Genomic DNA, 25,058 nt, shown 5'->3' on the forward strand with positions numbered 1-25,058 from the left:
GGCATGGACTATAGGGAGGGATTCAAACCACTAAAGACCCCAAAACCCCTCTGACCCATTTCCAGGAAGACCTGGAAGAACAGACTGTGCATAATAACTAATTTGCATAGAAAATGAGAAATCCATCTTCAGGATGGGGAAACCAATCCACAAAAAAAGTACCCTGCAATTTCCACGCCACATGTGGATAAAACTTTCTGATTATTTGCAAACCCTCTGACTTTTGACATTCCTTTCAACCAGGAGCATTCATGACTCTTAGGTGCTTCCTTCCCCTTAAAGGTGGGTCATCATACATTCCCTGTCCCCTCGTCCTCTTGGCCCTGTGGGACATGATCAAAGAGGTGACAAGAGACAGACAGATGTTTGTACCCGCCACCAGGGCATGGCTCCCCCATCACATCCATGCTGTGTCCAACAGAGAACAGTAGAGACAGGCACTGGATAAACGTGGCTTTATCTACTGTGGCAAAAAATAATAGTTATTAAAAAAACCCCAAAAACATACAGAACCAAAACAACAACCAAAATAAAGGTCTTAACATATAAAAAGGAGAAGGGATGATGTTGGAACCAACAGGCCCCACACAGAGCATCACATCTGCCTGGCTCCAGCCCACCCGTCCTGGTGACCTGGCACATGGTGCTGACCCACACCAGGGCCTCCTTGCACCGGCTGTTCCCTTTGTGCTCATCCCTGTGCAAGGCAGTGTCCAGCTGTCACAGCCTCCTCCCCACACACGCCCACGAGGAGGAGAAAGCCTCACGCAGTGCAGGTGGGCACGACATGCCAATGATGGGCGCCTTGGCATTTCGTAGGAAACAGGGTCTGTCCAATCTGTCCAAGTTCTGTGGCAGCAGCACGGGGAGAGAAGGGATAAAGGGAAAAAAATGGGGAAAAAACCAAAAACAACCCAAAGCCGTGAAACAGCGGTGGTGGGGGCAGATTCAGGGGATGCCAAACTGTACAACCAGTTCTTCTTTGGCGTCGACACGGATCTGTGAGAGCGCGCTGAAGGCATAGGCAGCTATCCGGGACACCTGCGGGCAGGAGGACGTGGCTGTGTCACCGGTGGCTACTGAAACTATCCCAAAGAAACTGTTGCAGGTGGTTAGCCTCCAGCCCTAACAAGCCCCTAAACCCCTCCTGGGCTTTGTCCCCACCCGTAACAAGGCCTAAAACCTGACCTAGGCTTTGCCCTCAGCTCTAACAAGTTGTGTCAGGGCTCTGGACAAGCCAGGAGGGCATCACTGCTCCTCCAGGATGAGGTGTGTCTCCAGGGAGACCCAGGGCTCACCCCAGCCCTGCTCACCTGCTGCAGGTCGGCGAAGGGGACAGGGTCACTGGCGAGCACTTGGTGTGGTTGGTTAGTCAGAGATGGCAGCAGTGGGAGCTTCTTCCAGTGCGTCAGGTTGTTGCTGAGCATGGCCAGGCGCGTGCTGTGAGGGGAGAGCAGCGAACATCAGTGCCATGCCAAGACACGGGAACAGCCAGAAGGGACTCACAGGCACCCAGCACCCCCAGGGGAAGAAAGGGAGAGCAGAGGTGCTGCACTCACAGCATCCAGCCCTCTTCACTCCCTGCAGCAGGAGAACGAGGGAGCTTCTAGCTCTCCCACACAGGCAGCTTTCAAGCAGAAACAGTCACATCCAGCCCCCCACCATCTGCCCCAAGGGCTGGGTGAACACAGGAGCCCTTTGTCCTGCTGCACTGCCACGGGCCCTCCCTGCGCAGGCTGCACCCTGCTCTCCGAGATGCGGCAGCCCTTCTACGTGCCGAGTTCGCTCCCCCAGAACAAAACCCCCGGGACCTGCCAAGGGACACACATGGCTGCGAAGGGACTGTGGGCACCCAGGGGAGAGGCGCAGATCCCACCTGTACTGCCTGGCTCTGTCCATGTACTCATGCTGCTCCATGCCCTGGGAATCCGCTGCTGACACGTCGATGATGTTGCTGCAGAGATACAATGGACAGTGGCTCCCACTGGAGGCTCACTGCTCCCCCTGAGTTCCCTCCCCCTCTCAGAGCATCCTCTGACCAGGGCAGACAAAATCCAGCACCCGCCAGCACCCTAAAACAAACACCTCAAGGCCAAACTCGCCCAATGAATGCTGCCAGCTGGACACAAGTGTGCCAGGCTGGAGTGGCTGTTGGCCAGACAGGAAATGCCAGGGACTGTTTGCCCACAGCTGCCCTGTGGCAGAGGCAGGCAGAGGCTGCAGGAAGCTGGGGCTGCTCTGGGCTCTAGAGAGCTTAGAATGCAGCCACCTAAGGAAAAAAAGAACGACTGGGACAAAAATGTGCTTGGCAGAGGTCCTTAGAGTCCCAGTACTGGGCCCTGGGCTCACAGAGGACCTGGGCGCTTGCCCAGGGCCCTGCTGCAGCCTCATTGTGTGCACCCCACAGCAAAGTAGCGCTCAGAGCTGCTGTGGCCCTGCATGTTGGACACACACACCAGTGGCTACTAGCTCCCCAATGTCAGGCAGGGGAGCAAAGGGGCCTACGAGCATCCCAAAGCCCTCCCAGCCAGGCTGGACACAGCCCTCTCCCCACACTGTGCCTCTGCATTTGAGAAAAAGCCGCCTCAGAAGGGGACACAGGGCTGCTGCACCCCCAGCCACCCTCTCCACATCTCCACAGACTCCCTTTCTTATCCAAACCCTGCCCCTATTTCCAGCCCAGCAGCTGAGGAGTCACCTCACATCTGGGCTCTTGTCTCTGTGTCCCCATGGGGCTCAAAGCTGAGGGAGGGGGCTGTCTGCGGGCAGAGGGACGTGGGGGCTCTGCCACAGCTCCCCCCTTCCCCTCAGCACATACGGCCGATCAGCGGGGCCCACGGCCAGGCAGCCCCCCACCTGCGTGCCACCTCCAGGGTCACCGCTGGTCCCCGAGGCGTGCTGCCCGCCCCACGGGCACAGCCTGAGGCTTACATGGCCGTTTTGGCGAGGATGGAGGACAGCATGGCCTGCTCATCGGTCCGTGCCGACGGGAGGCTGTGATAGCTCTGCTCCGCTCCGTTCAGCACCTTGTTGGGTGGGCTGGCTGCTGGCTCCAGCAGCCGCTTCGTCTCTTCTTCCTGAGTGAAAGGCAAGAGGAAAATCAGCCTGGCTTCCCCACACCAGCACCATTAACCCCATGGGATGAGGCGAGTCTCACCCTTCCCTCACCTGCCAGGAGGGCTCCATGTGCATCCCAGCGTAACCCAGAACAGCCTCAGCTCTGCCATGCACCTCTTTGCCCAATCCTTTTGCTTTTTCCCAGCCGAAGCCCCCCCATCCACAAAGGCAGCAAGTGTGGCTGAAATCAGGCAGCACATTTGGAGGGGCCAATCCTGCAGCAGGAGTCTGCAGCCACCATCAACCTGCATGAAACCCCACAGCTAATGAGGACCTACCGTGGCCCCACCCCTGACTGGGCACCACACAGAGCCCACCCTGGCACAGCACAGGGCTCAGCTCAGCCAGGTGAACCCCACCTGCCATAGCCCAGGCACCCTGTGGGGTGGGGAGTTCCCAGAGTCACAGGGCATGTTCCCCCACTCACTGCAGGAGGTGCAGAGCCGCAGCTCAGCCCTTGATCCTCTGGCTTGTCTGAATGGTGCTGGAGGGGCTGTGAGGAGAGCCCACCAGGGAGATCATGGGTGCAAACACCCAAGAGAACGCGATCACAGTAAATCAGTAAAACTAGAAAAAGCCCTCTGAACTCAACTGTTCTCCCAGCACTGCCAAGCCCACCACCAAACCACGTCCCCAAGTGCCAAGTCTATATGGCTTTTAAATCCCTCCAGGGATGGGGACTCCAACAAGGCAGATAGTGCTTGGGGATCTTTAAATGAACAACCAAGCCTGTGAGTCAGGAAGCAGTAATAACTTTTTTCAGCATCTCTCCTTCACTATTGGGCAGAGAGATTCTTCTGAGTTGAATTTTCTAGGCAGCCTGTGCCAGGGCTGTACAACACTTTTAGGGAAATTTTTCCAAACAGCTAACCTAAACCCCCCACGGCACAACCAGAGTCCCTTTCCTCCTGTCTTGTTGCTTGTTACCCGGGGAGCAGAGCCAGATCTCCACCTGGCTCCGCCCTCCTTTCAGGGAGTTGTGGAGAGTGAGGTCATGTTGAGCCTCCTTTTTGCAGGCTGAGCACCCTCAGCTTCCTCGGCCACTCCTTGTGCTCCAGCTCCTTCCCTTCTCTGGACATGTTCAAGTACTTCCACGTCTGTCTTGTCCTGAAAGGACCCTCAGCCTGTGACCCACAGCGAGCTGGGAGTGCAACCACTCCTCCATGCACGCCATCGGTGGCATCTCCAGCTCCTCGCCGGCCAGAAGTTTCCTCTCCCTTCCTCCTGCTGGGAAATGCTGCTGCGATACTCTAGCCCAGACCCTTCTCCTTCCTTTCTCAGGACGCAAGTGGGGACGGGCTGTCACAGCAGAGCTCTCGCCGCTGCCGCGGGTTAAGTTTCGCGGGACAGGTGACAGCCCCAGCTCTGCCCCGGCCCCTGGGCTGCGTGGCAGTCACGCCGTTCCAAGAAGGAAAAGCTGGCGCTGCTCCCGCCGGTGCCGTTTGAGGCCTCGGACTTACACCTGCAGCGGGACGGGGAAAGGGTCTGGCACGACCCCCGAGCCCCCGCCTCCAGCCCCCGCGGCACCAAGGGGATACACGCGAGGAACGAGCGACACGACGGCCGCGACAGGCGGGAGCCGCGCTCAGAGACTGCCCGGGAGCGGGGAAGCGCCGGGCCCCGCCGGGGACGCGCGCCGCCTGCCTCCCCCGCGACCGGGCAGCCCCGGGGGAGCCGGGAGTGGGGCCGGGCGTCCCTCCCGGCACCGCCCCCCGCCGCGGGCCTCATGTCCCCCCGGCGCCAGGCCCACCTGGTCGGAGGCCTCGGCCTCGCTGCTGTAGCAGCAGCCCATGGCGAGCGCGGCCCCGGCTCCGGGACGGGCCCGCCGCGCGGTCACGTGATCGCCGAGTCACGCCCTCCCCGGTCACGTGAGCGGCGGGGGAAACGCGCTCGCGCACGCGCGCGGTGGTGTCACGTGGGACGCGCCGGTGCTCGTCACGCGGCCTTCCGCCTGAGGTCACGTGCCTGCTCCCCGCCGCCGCCGCCTCCCCCTCAGCGCTCCCGGTGTGTTCCGGGAGCGCTCCCGCCCTCAGACCGCCTGCTCCCGGGGCTCCCTGTGTTTGTCCCCAGGTCTTCCAGTGTTCGCAATATAAAGTGGGGCGAGAATGAGGAAGAGGAGGATGTGTGGAGTGATGGTGTTTGTCTTCCCAAATAACTGTAACGTGATGGGGCCTTGCTCTCCTGGAACAGCTGTGCGTCTGCTTCCCCATGCAAAGCGGTGGCTTAATTCCCTGTTTTGCTTTGCTTGTGTGTCTGGTCTTTGCTTTCCCTATTAATCTGTCTTTATCTCAATCTCAATCTCAACCCACGAGTTTTCCAGCTTTTACCCTTCCAACTCTCTCCCTGAGCTTGCCGATGGGGGAGTGGGCAAGCGGATGTGTTGGGCTTGGCTGCTGGCTGGGTGGGGCTAAACCACGACTGTCCTTATTTGTCACCCAGCATGGGGCACTAAGGGTTGAGACAACAATCCTTTGATCTCCGCATTTGCTGTATTAGATCCAGAGCCACTGGTCACAGTGGTGCTTGGTCTGTTCATGTGGGTATGGCACCTAACCCTGGCTCTATTCCTGTATTCCTGTACGTGCTCCTCCGGGTGACATTTTACAGAGCAGGGACAAGCATCGGCATTTCTTGGTTGCGTTACTGTGGGCTATGAGTTTATGATGTGATAACACCAAGGTTAATGAGGGTACTCTGGGATGTGAATTCATTGCTGCTCTCCTGCCCTTACTTCAGCACTGCCTTTGGGAGTCCATTAATAACTGTACCCAGTCTGTGGGGGGAACAGGGAAAGGATGATTTTCCCCCCTTTTCATCCTTCAGCCCTGTTAAAACAGCTTTTGAGAATTTTGAATTCCCTTTGGATGGTAGGGAAGTATGTTCTTGTTGCTATGTCTGCTCTGTCTCAGTGCAGTCCACACTCTTTAGAGTCACGTTTGGAGGCAGAACAGAGATTTCCAAGAAGGCCATTCAGAGACCTGTCCCAAGGGGGAATTGTCATGAGTGGCATGGGATGTGTGAGAAAATTGGCCAAATTTCTGAGAAATTCTCTGTTCCAGTGGTTTGGGAGTTCACCCCTGAACAATAGCAAGACTCTGATAAAGTGACAGAATATTTGCAAGGAGAATGCTGTGGCAGCTCCAGAGATGAGCAGCTTACTGCAGTGCGTTGGACCCTGGCTACTCTTTATTGGACACTGGTGGTCAGCAGACAGCACCCTCAGGGGAGGAGGAGGAGGAAACAGAGCAACAGGCACTGCAGCCTCTACCAACTGCAGCTGAAGTGGGGCAATAACCCATGCTGGGAGCAGTCACCCCTACATGGAAGAAGGAACCAAGACAAAATCAGTGCAGTTAGTGAGGGATGACAAAGCAGGGCCCTCAGAACAGGAGGAGGAGGCAGGGCCGGAGAAAATCACCTGGTCCATGTCCCCGGGTGAGCTGTGTGAAAGATGTGTGAAAAGGTTCCAGCCAGCAGTTAGGTGAGGCCCTGGTGACCTGGCTACTCCAGTGCTGGGATATCCTGCCCCACAGGATGGAAGGGATGGTAGTGAAGCCAGGCAACTGGGATGCTTGTCCTGGGATGAGAACATTGACAAGGGCACCAGGACGAGGACAAAATCTCTCAGGCTCTGAAGGCAACTCCTGTCAAGCATGAGGGAAGGGCATTCTCTCAAGGATGATCGAGTAGTGCACTGAGACAAGTGGAACACCATGGAGCAAGGTACCCAGTATCTTGGAGAGAATTAGCTGTGCTGGAGATTGAGTCTACTATAGGGATTTGAAAAACAAAGTCCTCTGTAGGCCCAGGTGTCCAGTGTACAGAGTCCTTGTGGTACAGGTTTGTACAGAGCACACCCTTGTCATACACCAACTCACTGTCGAGTAAATTGGCAGAGGGAGCCATCTGGAATCATCTGTTATCAGGAGAGGGGTCTTCCATGTGAATCTTTTCTTTTCCTGTACCCCCTATGATTAGTATTGTTGCTGTTAATGTTCATTTTCTTATAGCCAGTAAATTGTTCTTATCTCAACCTGAGATCTTTATATTTTGTGCCCCCAATTCTCCTCTCCATCCTGCCACTGTTGGAAGGGGGAGAGGAAAGCAGGGGAGCGAGGGAATGGGCATGGTTTGGAGGGTCTTGGTGGGGGCACTGAACAGGGGAGTACCATCCCTAAACCACAACAGATCCCAGTACCCCAACCCTCCACACCCCCAGTGCTCCCAATGGTGCCCCCACCACCCACAGTGTCCCCAGTGTCCACTGATTTCCAGTCCCCTGGTGCCCAGTGCTTCTGGCTCCCCATGCTCCTATTGCCCAGTGTTTCCAGTACCCAGTGTTCTCAGGGCACAGTGACAGGACTCCAGCTCCAGTATCAGGACCACAGCTCCTAATACAACACACTAGTATTGGGACCCAGCCACACTACTGGTACCCTAGGTCCCTGTATCAGCACCCCAGACCAAGGCCCCCTTGTGCAGCCCAGGACTACCTCTCAGCCCCTGTCTGGCCCCATCTCTGTTGCCAGCCCTGCTGAGCTGGTAACCGGAGCTCCGATAGCAGCTGCAGTGACACCATCAATAAATAACTGAGTGGAAGCAGGGTTCCACACAGGGCTGCCTGCCTGCCTCTGCCTGCCTGGAGTGTGGGGACAGGTAGGTGCCACCCCCATTGCCCTATCCTGTCTCTGTGGCTGGGCAGCCCCAACAGCTCAGGGTGTCAGCAGCAGGGTGTGGGGAGCAGGGTGTGAGGTGCAGGATATGGGGGATGGGAGCAGCAACGCTGGACCAAAGGGGGTGCAAGGGTTGTGCTGTACATGGCCCCTCACAGCAGCACAATCCCCCGGGATGCCAGCCCTGCCGACCCCAATATCTGGATGCTGGCAGGTGGGTCCCCCTGGCCTAGGGACCTCCACAGCATCCTCGGGTGCCCCAGCCCTGCAGGCCAGCAGCACTGGAGCCCAGGGAAAGGTACTTCCAGGCCGTGCACAGTACAGCCAACTCGGGGCATGAGTGGGAGCTGTGAGGCTGGCACCCTGGGAAGATGCCCTACCACTGCATCTCCTGTGAGGTGATAGATTTGCCTTGTTATGGTTTAGGGCTCACAATGCTTCAATGATCTCTGCACAGGGGAGATTTTCAAAGCCTGGGCCCAAGGTTATGCTACTGGTAGTGGAGAGAAAGGGTGCAGAACTTCCCATTTGGCAGAACTCCCAAGATAAGTAGGAAACTAACAAAGTCAACTCATTAACTGCAAAAATCACAGCCTCACCCGCTTGTGATGGTGTCTCCGGCGATTGCCCTGGCCTTCCTCCCCTTCATTGTCACCCTGCTGATCCGGTACCGGCACTACCTGATGCTGCTGTACCGGGCAGTGCTGGTGCCCTGGCTGCGGGATCGGCTCACTGGCACCTCGCGGGAGCAGCATGCCTTCCAGTACCTGCTGACACATGCCATCCCTGGGGACCCCCACCACATCCTCCAGACCTTCGATCACTGGTGCTACCACTGTGAGCACCTCAGCTGTGTGGGGCCTGACAAAGGTGAGTGCCACCCTTGCCTGCTCACACCACACGGGGCATGGCACTGGGTATGGCCATAGCACCGTTAGTATGGCCATGGCACCACTGACACGGCTGTGACAGTGCTGGTGTGGTCACAGCACCACTGGCATGGCGGTGGCATTGTTGATAGGGCCGTAGTATCATTGGCATGATTGGGGCACCATTGACATGGCCACTGCACTGCCAGCACAGCCATGGCACTGTTGGTACGGCTATGGCATCATCGACCTGGCTGTGGCATTTCTGGCACAGCTCCTCCCCTCCATCCCTCTGGGCACGGGGAACTGCTTGGCACCTTCACCCTGCCCAGGGCTGGGGTGGCACAGGTTTGTGGGTGCTGAGAGGCACATGCCGTGTCAGGGCGGATCGTGGAGCGGGTGCTGTCGGAGCAGGCACCACTGCGGGTGCTGGAGCTGGGCACATACTGTGGCTATGGCACCGTGCTGCTGGCACAGGGGCTGCCCCCAGGAGCCCGTCTCTACACCATCGAGGGGGACCCCCAACACGCTGCCGTGGCCGAGAAGGTCATCCGCCTGGCCGGCTTCAGCGAGCAGACGGTGAGCACCCGGGCGCTGGGATAAAGCCCAGCTCTGCACGTGAAACCGGGGAGGAGACGGGCGGGGGTCCTTCGCTGCTGTGGCAGGGACTGCAGCGCCTGCTGGGTACTGCGTGTGGGAAAGGTCCTGTCCCACGGGGACCTCTCAGCACCCTGTGAAGCAGTGGTGGTGGGTGGGCACCCTGACAACCTGCCCCAGTGACTGAGGGTGCTGCAGCACAGGTGGAGCTGATTGTGGGCCCCTCGGAGGAGGTGATACCCCGCCTGCGGGAGAAGCACGGCCTGATGAATGCCAACTTGGTCTTCATGGATCACTGGAAACGCTGCTACCTGCGGGACCTACAGTTGCTGGAGAGCCACCAGCTGCTGGCTGAGGGGGCCACCATCCTGGCTGATAATGTCCTCTTCCCTGGGGCACCCCATTTCCTGCAGTACGCCAAGACCTGCGGCAAATACCACTGCAAGGTGCACCGCGCCAGGCTGGAGTACTTCCGTGGCATTCCTGACGGTATCGCTGAGCTCCGCTACACCGGTACCCACTGAGCGGGCGGCAAGCCTCGGCCTTGCGGTGGCCACGGTTATCACGGGAGTTACGGGTCCCCAGCCCCCTGCCTTGGCCTCAACATGCTCTCTGGAGGAAATGCAGTGGCTGCTGTGATCTGTGGTGGGGCACAGTGGGTAATGACGGGGCTCATTCCCTGCAGTGCTCCTGCAGTGCACAGGGAGGTCTGCCAGGCAAACCAGTGGATGGTGGGGAGCAGCCCTACACTTGCCTGGGTGGTAACCCCTGCTGCCCTGGTGGCCTCAGACACCAGATTGGGGTTGTCTTCTTGAAAACTGAGTTTATTAGAAAAGATGTGTCAGCTTCAACGTGCCAGTCTCCCCTCTGGCTTTCCTGGGGGGCTTTCCTCTGAACCCCCTGCCCCACACAGCACCCATGTGTTGAGGGTTAAGTTTCCTGTAGAATTTTCCCCCCCCATAAGTTGCTAGGAGACTAAATACTGATAGTTAAAGGGTGCTCAACCCGGACAAAGGAAGTTGATCACTTAGTTTTGGGGGAGGGAAAAAGCTCCCGTGAGCTGAGGGTGGTGGACTCACTGCTCTCAGTTTGCCGGGGAGAACCGTCGGGCAACTGGTAGCTGCCTGGAGTCCACGGTTAACGGAGGAGTCTGGTCCTGGGAATTCTATCATCTGTTGGAGCGCCCAGGAATTTGGAGTTTCTTCGCTGCCCTGCTGGATTTTGGGTCAGCCCGGGTCCAGCCGCTGCGGGTTCTCCGGCACTGCCCACTTCATCTGCCAGGACACCCCCCTGCCTGCCGAGGACAATCCACCGCTTCCAGCTATCAGCGCCGGAGCTTCCACCGTTTGCCCCGGGGTTCTTAGTTCTGTTTTACTATTATTATAATTGCTGTTGTTGTCTGTCCTGTTATAGTTACTAGTAAAGGACTGTTATTCCTTTCCCCATAGCTCTTACTGAAAAGTTTTCTTTAATCTTCCAAATCATAATAACACAGAAGGAAGGATTTGAATTCCTCCTTCCTAGAGAGGCCTGCCTCTCCTTAGCAGACACCTGTCTTTTCAAACCGGGACACCATAGCAGGGGGAGGGAGCTTCACTGAACTGTCCCCCAGAGCCATGGGGGGCAAAGGCTCTCCCCCAGCCTCCAGTTTGGTGTGGTTGTGGCACAATCAGATCATCCACTGGTCCTGATCCTGCTCTGTCCCCTCCATGTCCACCTGGGAAACAAAGTGGTTTGAGATCTCCCACCAGAGCAAGAACCCAGGAGAGGGAGTGAAGGAGAGAAAACAGCCCCCAGAGCTCATGCTCAGGGTCACACACACTTCACATCCCCTGCTTTGGGGTCTCATACTATTTACCTCATTGATCTCCCCATCATCAGGAGACTCATTATAATCATTCATCTCGTCCATATCCTGCATGTCCTCATCATCTTCTGAGTCCTCTTCACTGTCTTCATCATCTTCATCATCCTCCTCCTCCTCTTCCTCATCATAGTGCTGTGGACACAACAGCTCCAGCAACCTCATCTGCCTCTCAAGCCCTGTGGCAACCCCCCACTTCCCTGCCCACACACCCACCTCGGATGCTGGCTTTCCTATGGGCACCAAGTTGTTGTCCTTCTCAGCAATGCTCTGGAGCTGGGGAAGGGAGAGAGGCGGGTGAGCATCCCGACAGCTCCATGACACCCTGGCACACAGGCCCTTCCAGCTCAGCCTTGTGTCGATTCCTGACCATGCCTGTTTCCTGCTGCCTCCCTGGCATCCCCCGCCAAGCAGGGAAGAGCAGCTGCGCACATCTGCCTGAACACCCTGGCACCAGGCAGGCTGGTCCCAATGCCACTTCGGGGCTGAGAGGATTCGCAGTGTCCCCATGTGTGTGGCATGAGGAGCTCAAACACAAAGCTTATGTATTTATCAAAAAAGAACCAAATCTGAGACATCTGATCAGCCAGACAAACACAACAGATAATTAAGCTCCATTAAAATATGTCAGCACCTCCCACCCAGAGGGACTTGGAACCTCTTCTAAGTGCTGAGGGTTTAATTAATTTAAACTTAATTATTTACGTATAAAAACTTAATTACTGAGATTTTTTTAAACTTTAATCAAATAGATGTTCTTCCCCCCATACTCAGGGGCACTGCAGCACCAAACCACGCTCACAAGGCAAACACTCTTCAGTTACCAGGATCAGAAACCGCTCCTCGCCTCCCTCGGGAGATCAGTTAATTAATTAATTGGGAGCTGGTGCAAGAATCTCGGTTCGGGAGCGTCTTATCAATTAACCCCCACACAGTACACGGGGAGCTCCAGTAACAGGCGGCACCGAGCCCGTCAGTGTGACACATGGATGACAGACGCGAGAGTAGCGGTGCCCGAGCCGACGCTGAAACACGGGCACAGTCGGTGAACACGCGGGGGGAGCCCGTGAACCCTCACTCCGGGCACAGCCTCCGGGCTGCAGCGCGCACCGCGGCCGCGCCCGCTGAAGGAGCGGGGGCCACGTCCCCAGCCCCGAACCCGCTCCCGGCCTCCTGACACCCGGCCCGGCGGCCCCACATCTCCCCCGCCCCGGTGCCCACCCAGGCCTGGTGCTGCTGCTCCTGCTGCTGCAGCTCGGTCTCGTCCACGCACGGCCGGTCGAGGTTGAACCAGAGGGACTCGGTGAGGCGGGGCAGGAGCGAGGGGAACAGCGTGGACATGGCGGGAGCCGCGGGAGCAGCGCCAGGCCGGCGCCGGCCGCCGAGCCGGAAGCTTGGCCCGAGCCGGAAGCGGTTACAGCGAAGGGAGCATGCGCAGAGCGAGGGCGGCTGTGCGTGCCGCGGCCGGGCCCGCAAGGGGAAGAATGGCCGAGGCCTGGGCGTGGCCTAGGGCGCCGTCTGATTGACAGGGGCGGGGCTGATTGACAGCCCAGAGGCTGGGCCCCACGCGCGTCCGAGTCTGGGATCGCTGTGACGGCCCGGGCGTACGTGACCACCCCCGGAGTTATCTGCGACCCCCTGGGGATATGTGACCCAAGCGAGGGGGTATTTGTGATCCCCACAGAATATCTGTGCCCCCCTTGGGGTATCTGTGGCTAATGGTGGGTACGTGACGCCCACGGGTACCAGTGACCCCAGTGGTGAGGTATCTGTGATAGTCATGGGGTGTCTGCTCCTTTGGGGGCAAGTGTCATGCCTGGGTGGGGGTATCTGTCATCTGTGAGGGGGGTATCTGCGACCCCACTAGGGGGAATCTTTCCCCCTCCTCAGGGCGTCTGTGACCCCCTGGGGCATGTCTGGCACCCCCTGCATCACGTGTGACCTGTCGCCCTGGCAGAGCGATGGCAGCGGTGTTTGCTCTGCTGGTGCTGGTGGCCTGGCCAGCTGCCACCGCAGCAGTGAGGGTGACGCAGGACTCGCTGCTCAACGTCTGCATGGACGCCAAGCACCATAAAACAGAGCCTGGCCCTGAGGGGCAGCTCTATGGGCAGATACGATCTTCATCCACTCACCCACTGGTGTCACTTGCTGTGGGGTCACCAGGATGGAGGCTGGGGGGCTCTGTGCCCCAAGATTAATTCCATCACCTGGTGTCACCCACTCATGGGCACTGCTGCTTTCCCTGGACCCACAGCAGGTCCCAGCTGAGCCCTGGTGGGTCCTGGTGGGTCCCAGCTGAGCCCCAGCTGCCCCGTGCAGTGTGTTCTCTGGAAGGACAATGCCTGCTGCACTGCCAACACCAGTTTGGAAGCCCACCAGGACCAGTCCTACCTGTACAACTTCAACTGGGACCACTGTGGGGCCATGCCAGAGAAGTGCAAGCGCCACTTCATCCAGGACACATGTCTCTATGAGTGTTCCCCTAACCTGGGGCCATGGATCGAGCAGGTAGGTGCAGACCCCACCCTCACCCACCCACCAGGATCCCTGGGGTGAACTGGGGGAAACCGCAGGCCCTGCAGGCAGACACCAGCTGGCGGAAGAAGCGGATTCGGGATGTGCCACTGTGCCAGGAGGATTGTGAGCAGTGGTGGGAGGATTGCCAGGATGCTGTCACCTGCAAGGTCAACTGGCACAAGGGCTGGAACTGGACTACAGGTGAGGGGGGATTGCGGGGCACCTGCCATAATGTCGCAACCCTCCTGTGGGTCACCTTTCATCTTGCTGCAGGGAAGGTTGTGTCCACCCTTATGGGGACTGACTTGACCCTCTCTCGGGCCCCGTGGCTCTCAGAGAGGGAGTTCTGGAGGCTGCTGACAAGGCTGTCCAGCTGCTGCTTCTTCTCCTCCAGCTGCACTCCTTTGGCTGTGAGGCTGGACACCTCCTGCTTCAGCTCCTCCAGCTGGCAAAGAGAATAGCAAAGAGACTGCATTGGGTCTGAGTGAGACAGAGAGAGTGCTGCTCAGCAGTAACTAAAACTACTGGTGTGTTACCAGCACATTTGCAGCTACCCAAGCAAAGCACCCCCTAGATGTATCTCAAGCTGTGGCCAACATGCTCACCAGAGCCCCACGTGCTGCATCCCACTGGGAGCTGCCCAGTGCCTGCCTCCCCCCCATCACACCCCCAGCACACCCTGCTTTCCCCTCAGCCCTGCACCACTCTGCTCCCTTGGACCAAACACCTTCTTCTCACCATGCAGGAGATGCTCCCTTCCACAACCAATCCATGTTATGGGAGGCTGGGGGAGCCACCAGCTCCTTGGGAGCAGTGTTTGCAAATTCAGCCCAAAAGGGGCTCTCCCAGAGTGCTCAGCCCCACTCCCCTATCCAGCAGCAGAGAGCAGCAGGCTCTGCCCCACATGTCTTTGCCATGCATCTCCTGGCACCTGCTGCTCTCTCCAGCTGGACCAGTTTACCATTCAAGCCATTAGGGGTGCAGGAGCCACAGTGTACCTTCAAAATGTCCCCCATGACTTCTCCCTTCTGGGTGCTGCACTCCTCCAGCTTGGCCAGCTGATCCTCCAGCATAGAAATCTTTCCCTGTAGAATCTCGATTTTCTCTTCTGAGCATTTCTGGGGACAGAGATGGGACTGAGCATGGTGCAAGACAGAAGAGCCAGTGAACCGAGGAGGGGCACAGTCACCCAGTCAGTACTGACACAGTACTGCTTTTCCAGCAGCTTTGTCTCTCCCCACTGCAAGGACAGCAGCCTGTCCCACCACAGGGAACCCTTCCTAGGAACAGGGAGAGGTTTCCCACACGGGCTGACAGTTACACAGCTTCTCCCCATGTGCCAGCACAAATGGGGGCTCCTGGCTGCTGCACCCTGCTTGCCGTTGGCATGTTCCCCAGCTATGGGGGCTACAGGGGGGCACCCACCACTCCCCAGGCCCCCTGACCTTGTCCTGCAGGGCAGCATGCAGCTCCTTCTCCAGCTGTTGCTGCTTTTCCTGCGACTGTGCCATGGCGCTGTTGCGCTCCTCCGAGAGCTCATTCAGGGCTCGCTGCAGCTGGACCATATTGCTGGCAATCTCCCGCAGCTGCCAAGTGAAAATCCATCCAGTCCAGAAGAGAGTCAGAGTGTGCCTCTGCTGTCCGGGGCTCTGCCTACTCCCCATTCTCAAGAGCTGCAGCACACATGGGCATCCTGGACTGTGGGTGCTCACCACATGCAGGCAGCTCCACCCAGTCCCCATTCCCCCACCACAGTTCCTGTTTGGATCAGGATCCAGAGCCCAGAGGAGGCTTGGTCACTGGGTCAAAGATCGCATTAGCAGAACCATAAACCTCCCAGCATCCGGCACTGCCATCAAATCCTCCCCCTGGGTTCCATCACAACCAGCTGGGCAGTGGGGCACGGACAGGACACTGCATCCCATACCTTGAAGGAAAGTTCCCCATTCTCCTCAGAGAGCTGGTTGATTTTTCGGTCCATCTGGGCTTTTTCAGTCTTCAGGTCCTGGCACTGCATGAAGGCCTCGTGCAGGCGCCCCACCAGGCTGTGGGAAAGGAGGTGGGTAAGGAGGGGGTGCACGCTGGTAGCTGGCAAGGATATCACCAGGGATCAGTGCTGCTGGACATTGCTGAGGAAATGAAAGCTTCCAAGGGATCTCCATGCCTTGCTGTGACCCTACCATCAACCCAGCCCTAAAACTGGGTCCCAACAGGTGGCAAAGCAGAGTAGAGATAGGCAAGGTTTGTGCTTTGCAGAAGTCCAACCGCTCCAAACTGAGAGCAGAGGCAGCTGTGGGACTCCAGCCACCCCCTGCAAAGGGAAAGAAGTGGGGAAAAGGCAAAAAAGACATGGAACTTCCAGTGGAGGCTGGGCAGCTTTCCTGAGTAAACAGCGGCACAGGGACAGAGGACACAGTGTGACAGGTGATTTCAAGTGTGCAACAAAGCCCAGTACATGAGGTCAAAGTAAAGGCCTGGTGTCTTGGTTTTGAAAGACAGTTGTCTGTCAAGGAAAGCTAGAGCTTCCTTTGGAATGGAGAATGTAAACCCCTTTCTTTCTAAATTATTATAATTTTGCAATTAGGTGCCTTTAGGCAAAATATGGGAATAGGAGTAACAGTTCTTTACTAGGAATATTAAATTTAAAAAGAAAAAAAAAGGAAAATACCAATGTGGTTTTTTAGTAGTACAAAAAAACAAGCAAGGAACAAAGATCCTGGAAAAAACCCTGACAGAGTCAGGGATACAGCCTGGCACCCTGGTGGTCAGGGTGTTGGAAGCAGTCCAGATAAGTCCTCCTGGAGTAACAGATGTGGTTCTCTGGAGTAGAGATGGTCTTGTAGTAAGTCTAGTGGTGATGAGATGGGTCCAGTCTTCTTCCAGGAATCTGGTGGAAAAACTGGATACCTTGTGGTCTTGCGTCTCAGTTCTTATCTAACTAGGAACAGCTGGCTCCTCCCCCACTGTGTGGAGCATCTCACCATGGGATGATGGAATGTGTCATGTCGTTCGTGGGCCCTAATGGCCCATTATCAGAAGATGTCCCCCTGGAGGATGGAGGGGTGGTGAAAGAGGTAAGAGACACTGCCCCACCTGGTTTTAATGGCTGGGCCATTATCAGAAGGCATCCTCCTCCCTGGAGTAAGAAGGATAAAACATTTCTCAAAAACTAGCTTTTACCACATGAAATAGAATACACATTTCTTTTGGTTACATAATCCAAGACATTATCCACCCCTTATTCTATTACCATCTGCATTATACTTAAATCAATAAACTCTGTTATACACAATTAACCCTTACACCTAGTTCTCACTTAGGATTAGGTTCCCCTGTGGTACACAACTGGTTTCTTCACCTTTCTGCATTACTTACTAAGTGGAACCAGGTCCTTGAGCAAAAACAATCCCACAGATGCATTTGCCTTTGCCTGAGGTGGGGTTAATTTAAAAAGTCTTTCTTAGAATTCTTTTCATATGTACTACAGGGATTTTATCTCTATCTACTGTGTGCAGGTGTTCAGACTGGACAGGACCAGCTCGATTGATGGAGCCTTGTGTGTTCACCATCCAGGTGGCCTTTGCTAAGTTCACTTCCCAATTTTAGAAGGTCTCCCCGCCAAGTGCTTTCAGGCTAGTCTTAAGTAGTCCATTGCACCGTTCAACTTCCTGGCAGCTGGCTCATGATAAGGGATGTGATATATCTATTTAATGCCATGTTCTCTAGCCCAGGTGTTTATTCTTGAAATGAGTCCCATTGCTGGACTCAGTCTTCTCAGAGGTACCATGTCACCAAAGAATTTGCTTTTCAAGGCCCAGGATGGTGTTCTGGGCAGTAGCATGAGGCACAGGGTAGGTCTCCAGCCATCCAGTGGTGGCTTCCACCATGGTCAGCACATAGCGCTTGCCTTGGCGGGTTTGGGGAAGGGTGATGTAGTCAATCTGCCAGGCTTCCCCGTATTTATACTTGGACCATCGCCCGCCACACCATAGGGCTTCACCCGCTTGGCCTGCTTGATGGCAGCACACGTCTCACAGTCATGGATAACCTGAGAAATACTGTCCATAGTTAGATCTACCTCTCAGTCTTGTGCCTACTTATAGGTTGTGGCTTGTCTCTCTCTTGGAGCCTTGGCTCCGTTTTCGCTCCAGCTCGCTCAAGAGAAAAAACACAGTTGGAAAGATTTTTCCTCAGGGTCCCAAAACCCCAGGAGTGGCCAAGAACTTTTCCCTTAGGAGAGAGAGCAAATCCCCATTGATGACAAAGGAAGGTCTGCACTTGATCCAGGGGGAAATCAGGGCTTTATTCAGTCTTTCTTCTGTGGTCCTGCCCCAGCCTGTATCAGGAGCCCCTTCCCTGTCCCCGAGCCAAGACGTTTTGCCACGTGTTGCTTTGGCTTATATCCAGGGAAGGGGCCAAAGGCAGGGACAAGACACTACCCAATCAGGGATAAGGTGGGAGTGGAATAGGGTTGGATTACATCCCAGAAAGGGGACAATGTGGGAGAATGGGCAGGGACAAACTTCAGGTTGTTAAATTTTTCAGGGGATCGGGGGGGTACAGAAGAAGCCATTACAAAACCCAATATAAAAATAAAATACAACATGAAACCAAATAATACACAGCAACAATAGGTGGCATTTTTGCCTTAATGACCTGAGGCATCATGAGCCTATTGAGCTAGGACCAACTTTCTCTTGTGTTGCCAATTTAAGTCTATTTTGACTCCTCTATTTTCGCAGCTTGATCTACCTCCTCATTGTTTTGGTGCTCTTTATTAGTCTGACTTCTGGGGATATGGGCATCTACATGATGGACTTTTACAGGTAGCTTCTTTACTTGACTGGCAATGTCCTTCTATTTATCAGCAGCCTAGACTGGTTTTCCCTTATGCTGCCAGTTGGCCTTTTTCTGCTTTTTAGCCAACCCCACAAAGTGTTGGCTACCATCCATGAATCAGTGTAGAGGCAGAGCTTTGGCCACTTCTCTCTTTCAGTAATGTCTCGGGCTAGTTGAACAGCTTTGAGTTCAGCAAGTTGACTCAATCCACCTTTTCCTTCAGTGGCTTGTGCAACTTTTCGTGTGGGGCTTTATACGGCAGCTTTCTACTTCTGGTTCGTTTCAATGATGCGGCAGGAACTATTAGTGAAAAGAGCGTAGCGTGTTTCTTCAGCTTGCAGTTGATTGTATGGTGGAGCTTTTTCAGCACATGTTACTTGTTCCTGCTCCTCTTCATCTGTGAGACTAAAGTTTTCACCTTCTGGCCAGTTGGTGATTACTTTTAAAATTTCAGGGCAATTCGGGTTTTTAATATTGGCGCGGTGAGTGATGAGGTCAATCTATTTGCTCCATGTGGTGTCGGTGGTGTGATGGGTAGAGGGAAATTTTCTTTAAAATATCTACTTCAGTACTGGTAGTCGGGGCGCCAGGAGGAGTTGTGCTTTTGTGCTAATCACTTTTGAGGCAACTTGAACTCTTTCATAGGCAGCCAAGATTTCCTTCTCTGTTGGAGTGTAGTTGGCTTCAGATTCTCTGTAACTTCAGCTCCACAATCCCACTGGTCGGCCCCGAGTCTCCCCAGGCACCTTCTGCTGAAGGCTCCAGGACAGGCCATTGTTCCCGGCTGCTGAGTAGAGCACGTTCTTCACATCTGGTCCCGTCCTCACTGGGCCAAGGGCTACTGCATGAGCGATCTCCTGCTTGATCTGGGCAAAGGCTTGTTGCTGTTCAGGGCTCCAGTGGAAATCGTTCTTGTGGGTGACCGGGTAGAGAGGGCTCACAATCTGGCTGTACTCAGGAATGTGCATTCTCCAGAAACCTATGGCGCCTAGGAAAGCTTGTGTCTCCTTCTTGCTGGTCGGTGGGGACATGGCGGTGATCTTATTGATGACCTCAGTGGGAATCTGATGCTGTCCATCTTGCCACTTTACTCCCAGGAACTGGATCTCTTTGCTCTTCTTGATGACAAAACCGGCTTCCAGGAGAATCTGGATGATCTTCTCTCCTTTCTCAAATACTTCCATTGCCATGTTCTCCCACACAATGATGTTATCGATGTGCTGTAGTTGTTCAGGAGCTTCACCCTTTTTCAGTGCAGCCTGGATCAGTCCATGGCAGATGGTGGGGCTGTGTCTCTCTGGGAAGGGGAAGAGGAGTTCACATAGCAGCCCAGAGCAAAGCAGATGGGAAACATTGAATTTTTGGTGTGGGTATCCTCTTCACAGCAGCCAGAGCTGGTGGATTTGAATGTCCCTTCTGATGTTGGTTCAGCTCCTCCTAGTTCTCAGGTTCAGGGCAGTCCTGTTAGCTCCCTGGACTGGCCAAAATGAAAATGAAGCCAAGCCAGAAACAGTTCAAGGGAGCAAAAAACTTAAAAAGCTCTTGGGAAGATTCCCAGTACAGCCTCGAGGGGAAGGGAAAGGAAGGGAAGGGAAGGGAAGGGAAGGGAAGGGAAGGGAAGGGAAGGGAAGGGAAGGGAAGGGAAGGGAAGGGAAGGGAAGGGAAGGGAAGGGAAGGGAAGGGAAGGGAAGGGAAGGGAAGGGAAGGGAAGGGAAGGGAAGGGAAGGGAAGGGAAGGGAAGGGAAGGGAAGGGAAGGGAAGGGAAGGGAAGGGAAGGGAAGGGAAAAAACTTCTTGCTTTAAGCAAAAAGCCCAATCCAACAAAAGTGACAACGCAACATCCCCAGTCTACACTCTCCGGAGCACACTGGAGAGAGAGAAGATTGAACAAAGCCTGCACTCCACGTTCCCAGACTCCAGCCCTGCCCCCTGGTTCATCTTGAAGATACCACAGCCATTTCTGGGTATAAAGCAGATGATTAGGGAATAAAGTATCATCATAAAATCATCCCAAGACACCAATCACCCTTTGACCTAGGTGGTATCCTATTTGAAACTTTTCAAAGCTGTGGATGCTTTTCTCCAATGATCTTCCTTAGTAAAACTAGGTTACAAACACAGAACCACAGAACTGTCAGGGCTGGAAAGGACCTCTGGATATCATCCAATCCAACCTCCCTGCCCAGTCAGGGCCTCCTTGAACAGGTGACACAAGAATGTGTCCAGGTGGGTTTGGAATGCCTCCAGAGAAGGAGAACCCAGGACCTCCCTGGGCAGCCTGTTCCAGTACTCTGCCACTTTGCATGGAAAGAAGTTCCTCCTGGTGTTGAGGTGGATCTTCTTGTGTTTTAGTTTATAGCCATTACTCTTCATCCTGTCACTGAGCACCACTGAGAATTCTGCACTGTCTTCCTGAAAACCTACTTTGAGCTATTTTTATGTACTGATGAGATCACCTCTCCGTCTTCTCCAGACTAAACAGGCACAGCTCCTATGGTGTCTCCTCACAACAGATGCTGAAGACCATACATGGGAGGCACTAGTTTAGGGAGACTAGCTTTCTAATTCAGTGTCCAAAATCAGTTTTAACTAAGAATCCTGTTAAAGCCAGAATATTTCATTATTTTGACATAAATCTCAATACTTCTGTTTGGAACCTTGAAAGATTTTGCTGTGTAGTCAGCCAAATAAATGTCCCAGGACTGTAGAAAGCTGTGGGGAATAATCAGTATTTGCTTCTTGTAGGAAGGAGGAGGAATAGATAATTGCTGGAAAGCAATGAGAGAGAAGAGGCATCATAGCCTGACGTAATTGAGTCACTCATTTTCAAGTGATGGAAAAAGCGTAGAGACATACAATTGCACAGTATTATTTGTAACCTGTTCTTATGTATCATTAGGGTGTTCTCATGCACGCTGCCTAGAGGCGCTTCAACAGGCAGCTTACCTACTGTCCACAAAATCCATTCGTTTAAACAATAAAAATGAGCCATTTGGCTACGTGGTGAAGGCCCTAAAATTGCTTTGGTAAGTGCAGACACAATGAGGATGGAGACTTTGGAGCTGTGCAAAGATCACAAGAGACCTACCTAGAGGAAAATACAGCTGCTGCGAGGTGTTGTCTGCAAAGGCAACAAAGCCTTGGTTTGCTTTTCCTAGATCACCATGTAATCAGAGAAACACAGCATCATCAAGGTTGGAAGCCACTCTCAAGATCATCTAGTACCACTGTCAATGCAGTACCACCATAATCACCCCTAAACCATATCCCCAGGTGTTGGTTCTCCAGTTTGATTTGGAGGCAGATACTGAAAGCATGGCACATTTTTTAGGGTGGTTTCACTACCATGTGCCTGTGTCTTGGTTTGAAAGACAAGTGTCTGCTAGGGAGGGGCAGGGCCTCCCTTGGAATGGAGAATTCAAATCCCCTCCCTCCAAATTATTATAATTTAGCAAACTAAAGGGGCTTTCAGGCAGAGGTATAGGGATAGGAATAACAGTTCTTTACTAGTATGTATAACAAGGCAAACAACAACCACAGCATTAATAATAAGGAACCTCAAGGGGCTTTGTTTCACAAAGCCTGGGGCAGTCTGATCTCAGTGCCCCTGCCCTCCAAGAGCACCAGGCTGGAACGGTGGAAAATCCCAGGCTGGTGGATGACATATATCAGAAGCTCCGCTGGCGGGAGCTGGAATGGCAGGAATCTCCCAGCAGAGCAGGGGGAGTGCGGGGCCACAGCGTAGCAAAAAGCCTCAAAGCAGTTGAATCAAGCCATATTCATTAAGAAAGGAAGACGGAGAAGGAATTAGCCCAATAATTGAAAATTTCTTACAGCTGGGGTTGCTGAGGGAGTGCCAATCTGATTTTAACACTCCTATCCTGCCTGTCCGCAAACCTGATGGGTCATACTGGGTTGTGCAGGATTTATGGGCTGTTAACAAGATAACTGAGGATCTCTACCCCATGGTGGCTAACCCATACACCTTGCTAACGTGTCTGACACCAGAGCTAACTTGGTTTGCCATTTTAGATTTGAGGGACACCTTCTTTTGCCTCCCTCTCCACAAAGCCAGCCAGAAAATTTTTGCATTTGGGTGGGAGAACTCCAAAAGTGGATGCAAAGCTCAGCTCACCCGTTCTGCAAGGGTACAAAAACTTGCCCACCCTGTTTGGAGAACAACTTGCAAAGGATTTGGAATCTTGGGAAGCTCCACCAGGAGAAGGGAAACTGTTGCAGTGTGAGGATGACATCGTAATAGCTACCCCGAGAGCAGAAGGGTGCGTGGCCTGGATGGTAAGCCTTTTAAACTTTTTGGGGTTTCAGGGGTACAGAATGACAAAGAAGAAGGCTCAGGTGGTAAAACAAAAGGTGATCTACGTGGGCTATGAGATCAGTGCTGGACAACGGACTTTGGGAAAAGAGCGCATAGAGTCAATATGCCAAACCCCGAGACCCCAGACAACAAAAGAACTGAGAACCCTCCTGGGCATGACGGGATGGTGCAGACTGGGGATCTACAACTACGGGTTACTTGTGAAACCCCTGTACCTGCTCATCGCAAATGGGAGCAGAGACCTCCAGTGGACAAAGGAAGCCACACAGGCCTTTGGTCTGAAAAAGGCCTTCATGTCAGCTCCAGCTTTGGGACTTCCAGATGTGAGTAAACCATTCTTTCTCTTCTCTCACAAGAAACAGGGAATTGCCCTAGGAATACTGGCACAGGAACTGGGCCTATATAGGAGGCCGGTTGCTTACCTTTCTAAGCAGCTGGATGCAGCGGCTAAAGGATGGCCAGGTTGCCTCAGAGCAGTGGCCACAGCTGTGCTGAACATTCAGGAAGCCCATAAGTTCACGCTGGGCCAGAAAATGACTGTGCTAATATCTCATACAATATCCTCAGTACTGGAAACAAAGGGCAGCAACTGGCTTTCCTCACAATGGTTTCTGAAATTATGTCCGGTTGTGTCCCCGCTCCGGGTGGGAGCTGACCCCCAGCTAGCTCGGGTCAACACAGACACAAAGTTTCCAGTTTGTTTTGGCTTCTCAGCTTGGCAGCTGGACCCAAAGGTGACAGTCAACAGCAGCAGAAGAGAAAAGTCTGGCTCTCAGCTTAGCAGGTTAAAGGATGTTTATTAGCAGAGATCTCCAAGCTCCGAGGCGAGCGGCTGAGAACCCAGCGGCTGAGAGAGTTTGCTCCTCCCTCCCACCCCCTATAAGCGGGGGAGGGTCCCAGGGAGGATACAAAAAGACCACAAATCAGGGATTTCAGGGGGTAACAAGGTGTGCCCACCCCCAAGCTTCAGACCACTAAAATCCAGAGCCAAAGGAATTTCCCCCAGGCTACCTATCACCTGAAGCTCTCTCACGGAGGTTTCACAATCCGGGAGGGACCCCGGGAGTGATTGACAAGCTGCCCCAGAGAGGGGGGTTGGGGCAGAGGGGATGTTACATGTCATGTGAGGTATGGGATGATTGACACAAAACACCTTATTATACAGACAACACAAAAGGGATACAGAATTGGGGATACAGTGAAACGAACCATAACATAAACTTCTTACAAAAATCTAATAAAACAGTTCTGCACCACCACATGAAATACCAAGCTATCATGGTAGAACAAGATGATGTAGAGATAGTGGTAACTAATATTGTCAACCCAACTTCTTTCCTTAGTGGGTACCAATTCATCATGATTGCCTGGAGACCATTGAAGCCGCTTACTCCATCTGCTCAGATCTGAAGGACACACCTTTGGATGATGCAGAAACCTGGTTCACTGATGGAAGAAGTTATGTCATCAATGGAAAACGACACATCCAGAGACTTAATCAAATCAGGACCATTACCTGCAGGTACTTCTGCACAGAAGGCAGAAATAATTGCCCTAACCTGTGCATTAGAGCTATCAAAAGGAAAGGGAATAATCATTTATACAGATTTAAGATATGCATTTGGGGTGGTGCTCACTCATGGAGCAATCTGCAAAGAAAGAGGACTGTTAAATTTGCAAGGGAAAAACATTAAACATGCACGAGAAATAGTACAACTGCTGGAAGTGGCCCAACTGCCTGAGAAAGTGGCAATCATGCACATTAAGGCACATCAGAAGGTGAGCTCTGAATTGGAAGAGGGAAACGAGCTGGCAGACAGAGAGGCAAAAGAAGCAGCAAAAGGTGAGGTGACAGTAGAAGGAGCCTTGATTCTCGATGGCCAAATCTCCCTAGAATGTAAGCCAGTGTATGATTAAAAGGACAGAAAGCTAATTGAGGACCAAAAGGGAACATATAACTAGGAGGGTTGGGCTGTTACAGCAGAGGGAAAACTGGTTATCCCCTCCCATTTACTATTGCCATTAGTAAAAGAAGAACATCAGAAAACACACTGAAAAATTGATGTTTTATATAATTACTTGATTGGAAAAATCACTGCCAGGAAGTTATAAGCCACTATCACTCAAGTGGCCCGGCAGTGTGAACTTTGCCTCCACACTAACCCCAAGAATACCCCTAAACCAAACCTTGGCCAAATTGGAAAGCACCATGGACCTGGTCAGCAGTGGCAAATTGATTTTTTGGAA

At 53.8% G+C, this 25,058-nt stretch overlaps 5 protein-coding genes across 7 annotated transcripts; 2 read left to right on the forward strand and 3 right to left on the reverse strand.

The window, feature by feature from the left end:
- Window positions 1-440: 440 nt before the first annotated feature.
- On the reverse strand, window positions 441-4,965 carry LOC120748933 (ragulator complex protein LAMTOR1-like). Of its 2 annotated transcripts, none has more exons than XM_040055920.1 (5): window positions 4,868-4,965; window positions 2,932-3,077; window positions 1,877-1,954; window positions 1,314-1,440; window positions 441-1,041 (listed from the first exon to the last, which is right to left on the reverse strand). In XM_040055920.1, exons 1-5 carry the CDS (start codon window positions 4,907-4,909, stop codon window positions 949-951), a joined length of 486 nt encoding a protein of 161 aa, XP_039911854.1. In that variant the 5' UTR covers window positions 4,910-4,965; the 3' UTR covers window positions 441-948. The 2 variants fall into 2 exon arrangements, with proteins under 2 accessions (XP_039911854.1, XP_039911855.1); XM_040055921.2 differs by lacking the exon at window positions 4,868-4,965 and adding an exon at window positions 3,169-3,344.
- A 3,219-nt stretch (window positions 4,966-8,184) lies between these two features.
- On the forward strand, window positions 8,185-10,049 carry LOC120749529 (transmembrane O-methyltransferase homolog). The gene is made up of 3 exons (XM_040057024.2): window positions 8,185-8,644; window positions 9,026-9,238; window positions 9,460-10,049. The coding sequence occupies exons 1-3, from the start codon at window positions 8,399-8,401 to the stop codon at window positions 9,778-9,780; spliced, it is 780 nt and encodes a 259-aa protein (XP_039912958.1). The 5' UTR covers window positions 8,185-8,398; the 3' UTR covers window positions 9,781-10,049.
- LOC120749528 (anaphase-promoting complex subunit 15-like) lies at window positions 9,985-12,558 on the reverse strand. 2 transcript variants are annotated; one of them, XR_009207585.1, is made up of 5 exons: window positions 12,342-12,558; window positions 11,337-11,396; window positions 11,115-11,255; window positions 10,835-10,973; window positions 9,985-10,178 (listed from the first exon to the last, which is right to left on the reverse strand). XR_009207585.1 is itself a non-coding variant. In XM_040057023.2 (4 exons), exons 1-4 carry the CDS (start codon window positions 12,459-12,461, stop codon window positions 10,926-10,928), a joined length of 369 nt encoding a protein of 122 aa, XP_039912957.1. In that variant the 5' UTR covers window positions 12,462-12,558; the 3' UTR covers window positions 9,985-10,925. The 2 variants fall into 2 exon arrangements, 1 of the variants encoding a protein (XP_039912957.1); XM_040057023.2 differs by having other exon boundaries at window positions 9,985-10,973.
- Window positions 12,559-13,081: 523 nt separating this feature from the next.
- On the forward strand, window positions 13,082-13,843 carry LOC120766047 (folate receptor alpha-like; the record flags this gene model as incomplete). Its single annotated transcript, XM_058424222.1, has 3 exons — window positions 13,082-13,227; window positions 13,427-13,628; window positions 13,703-13,843. Coding segments are annotated over exons 1-3 (489 nt in total), but the record flags the coding sequence as incomplete, so codon positions are not given.
- On the reverse strand, window positions 13,788-22,442 carry LOC120766058 (nuclear mitotic apparatus protein 1-like). Its single transcript, XM_058424267.1, has 5 exons — window positions 22,438-22,442; window positions 15,565-15,682; window positions 15,083-15,223; window positions 14,636-14,755; window positions 13,788-14,082 (listed from the first exon to the last, which is right to left on the reverse strand). Exons 1-5 carry the CDS (start codon window positions 22,440-22,442, stop codon window positions 13,897-13,899), a joined length of 570 nt encoding a protein of 189 aa, XP_058280250.1. The 3' UTR covers window positions 13,788-13,896.
- Window positions 22,443-25,058: the final 2,616 nt, after the last annotated feature.

Source organism: Hirundo rustica, chromosome 2 (assembly GCF_015227805.2).
Source record: "Hirundo rustica isolate bHirRus1 chromosome 2, bHirRus1.pri.v3, whole genome shotgun sequence".
Taxonomy (NCBI): Eukaryota; Metazoa; Chordata; class Aves; order Passeriformes; family Hirundinidae; genus Hirundo; species Hirundo rustica.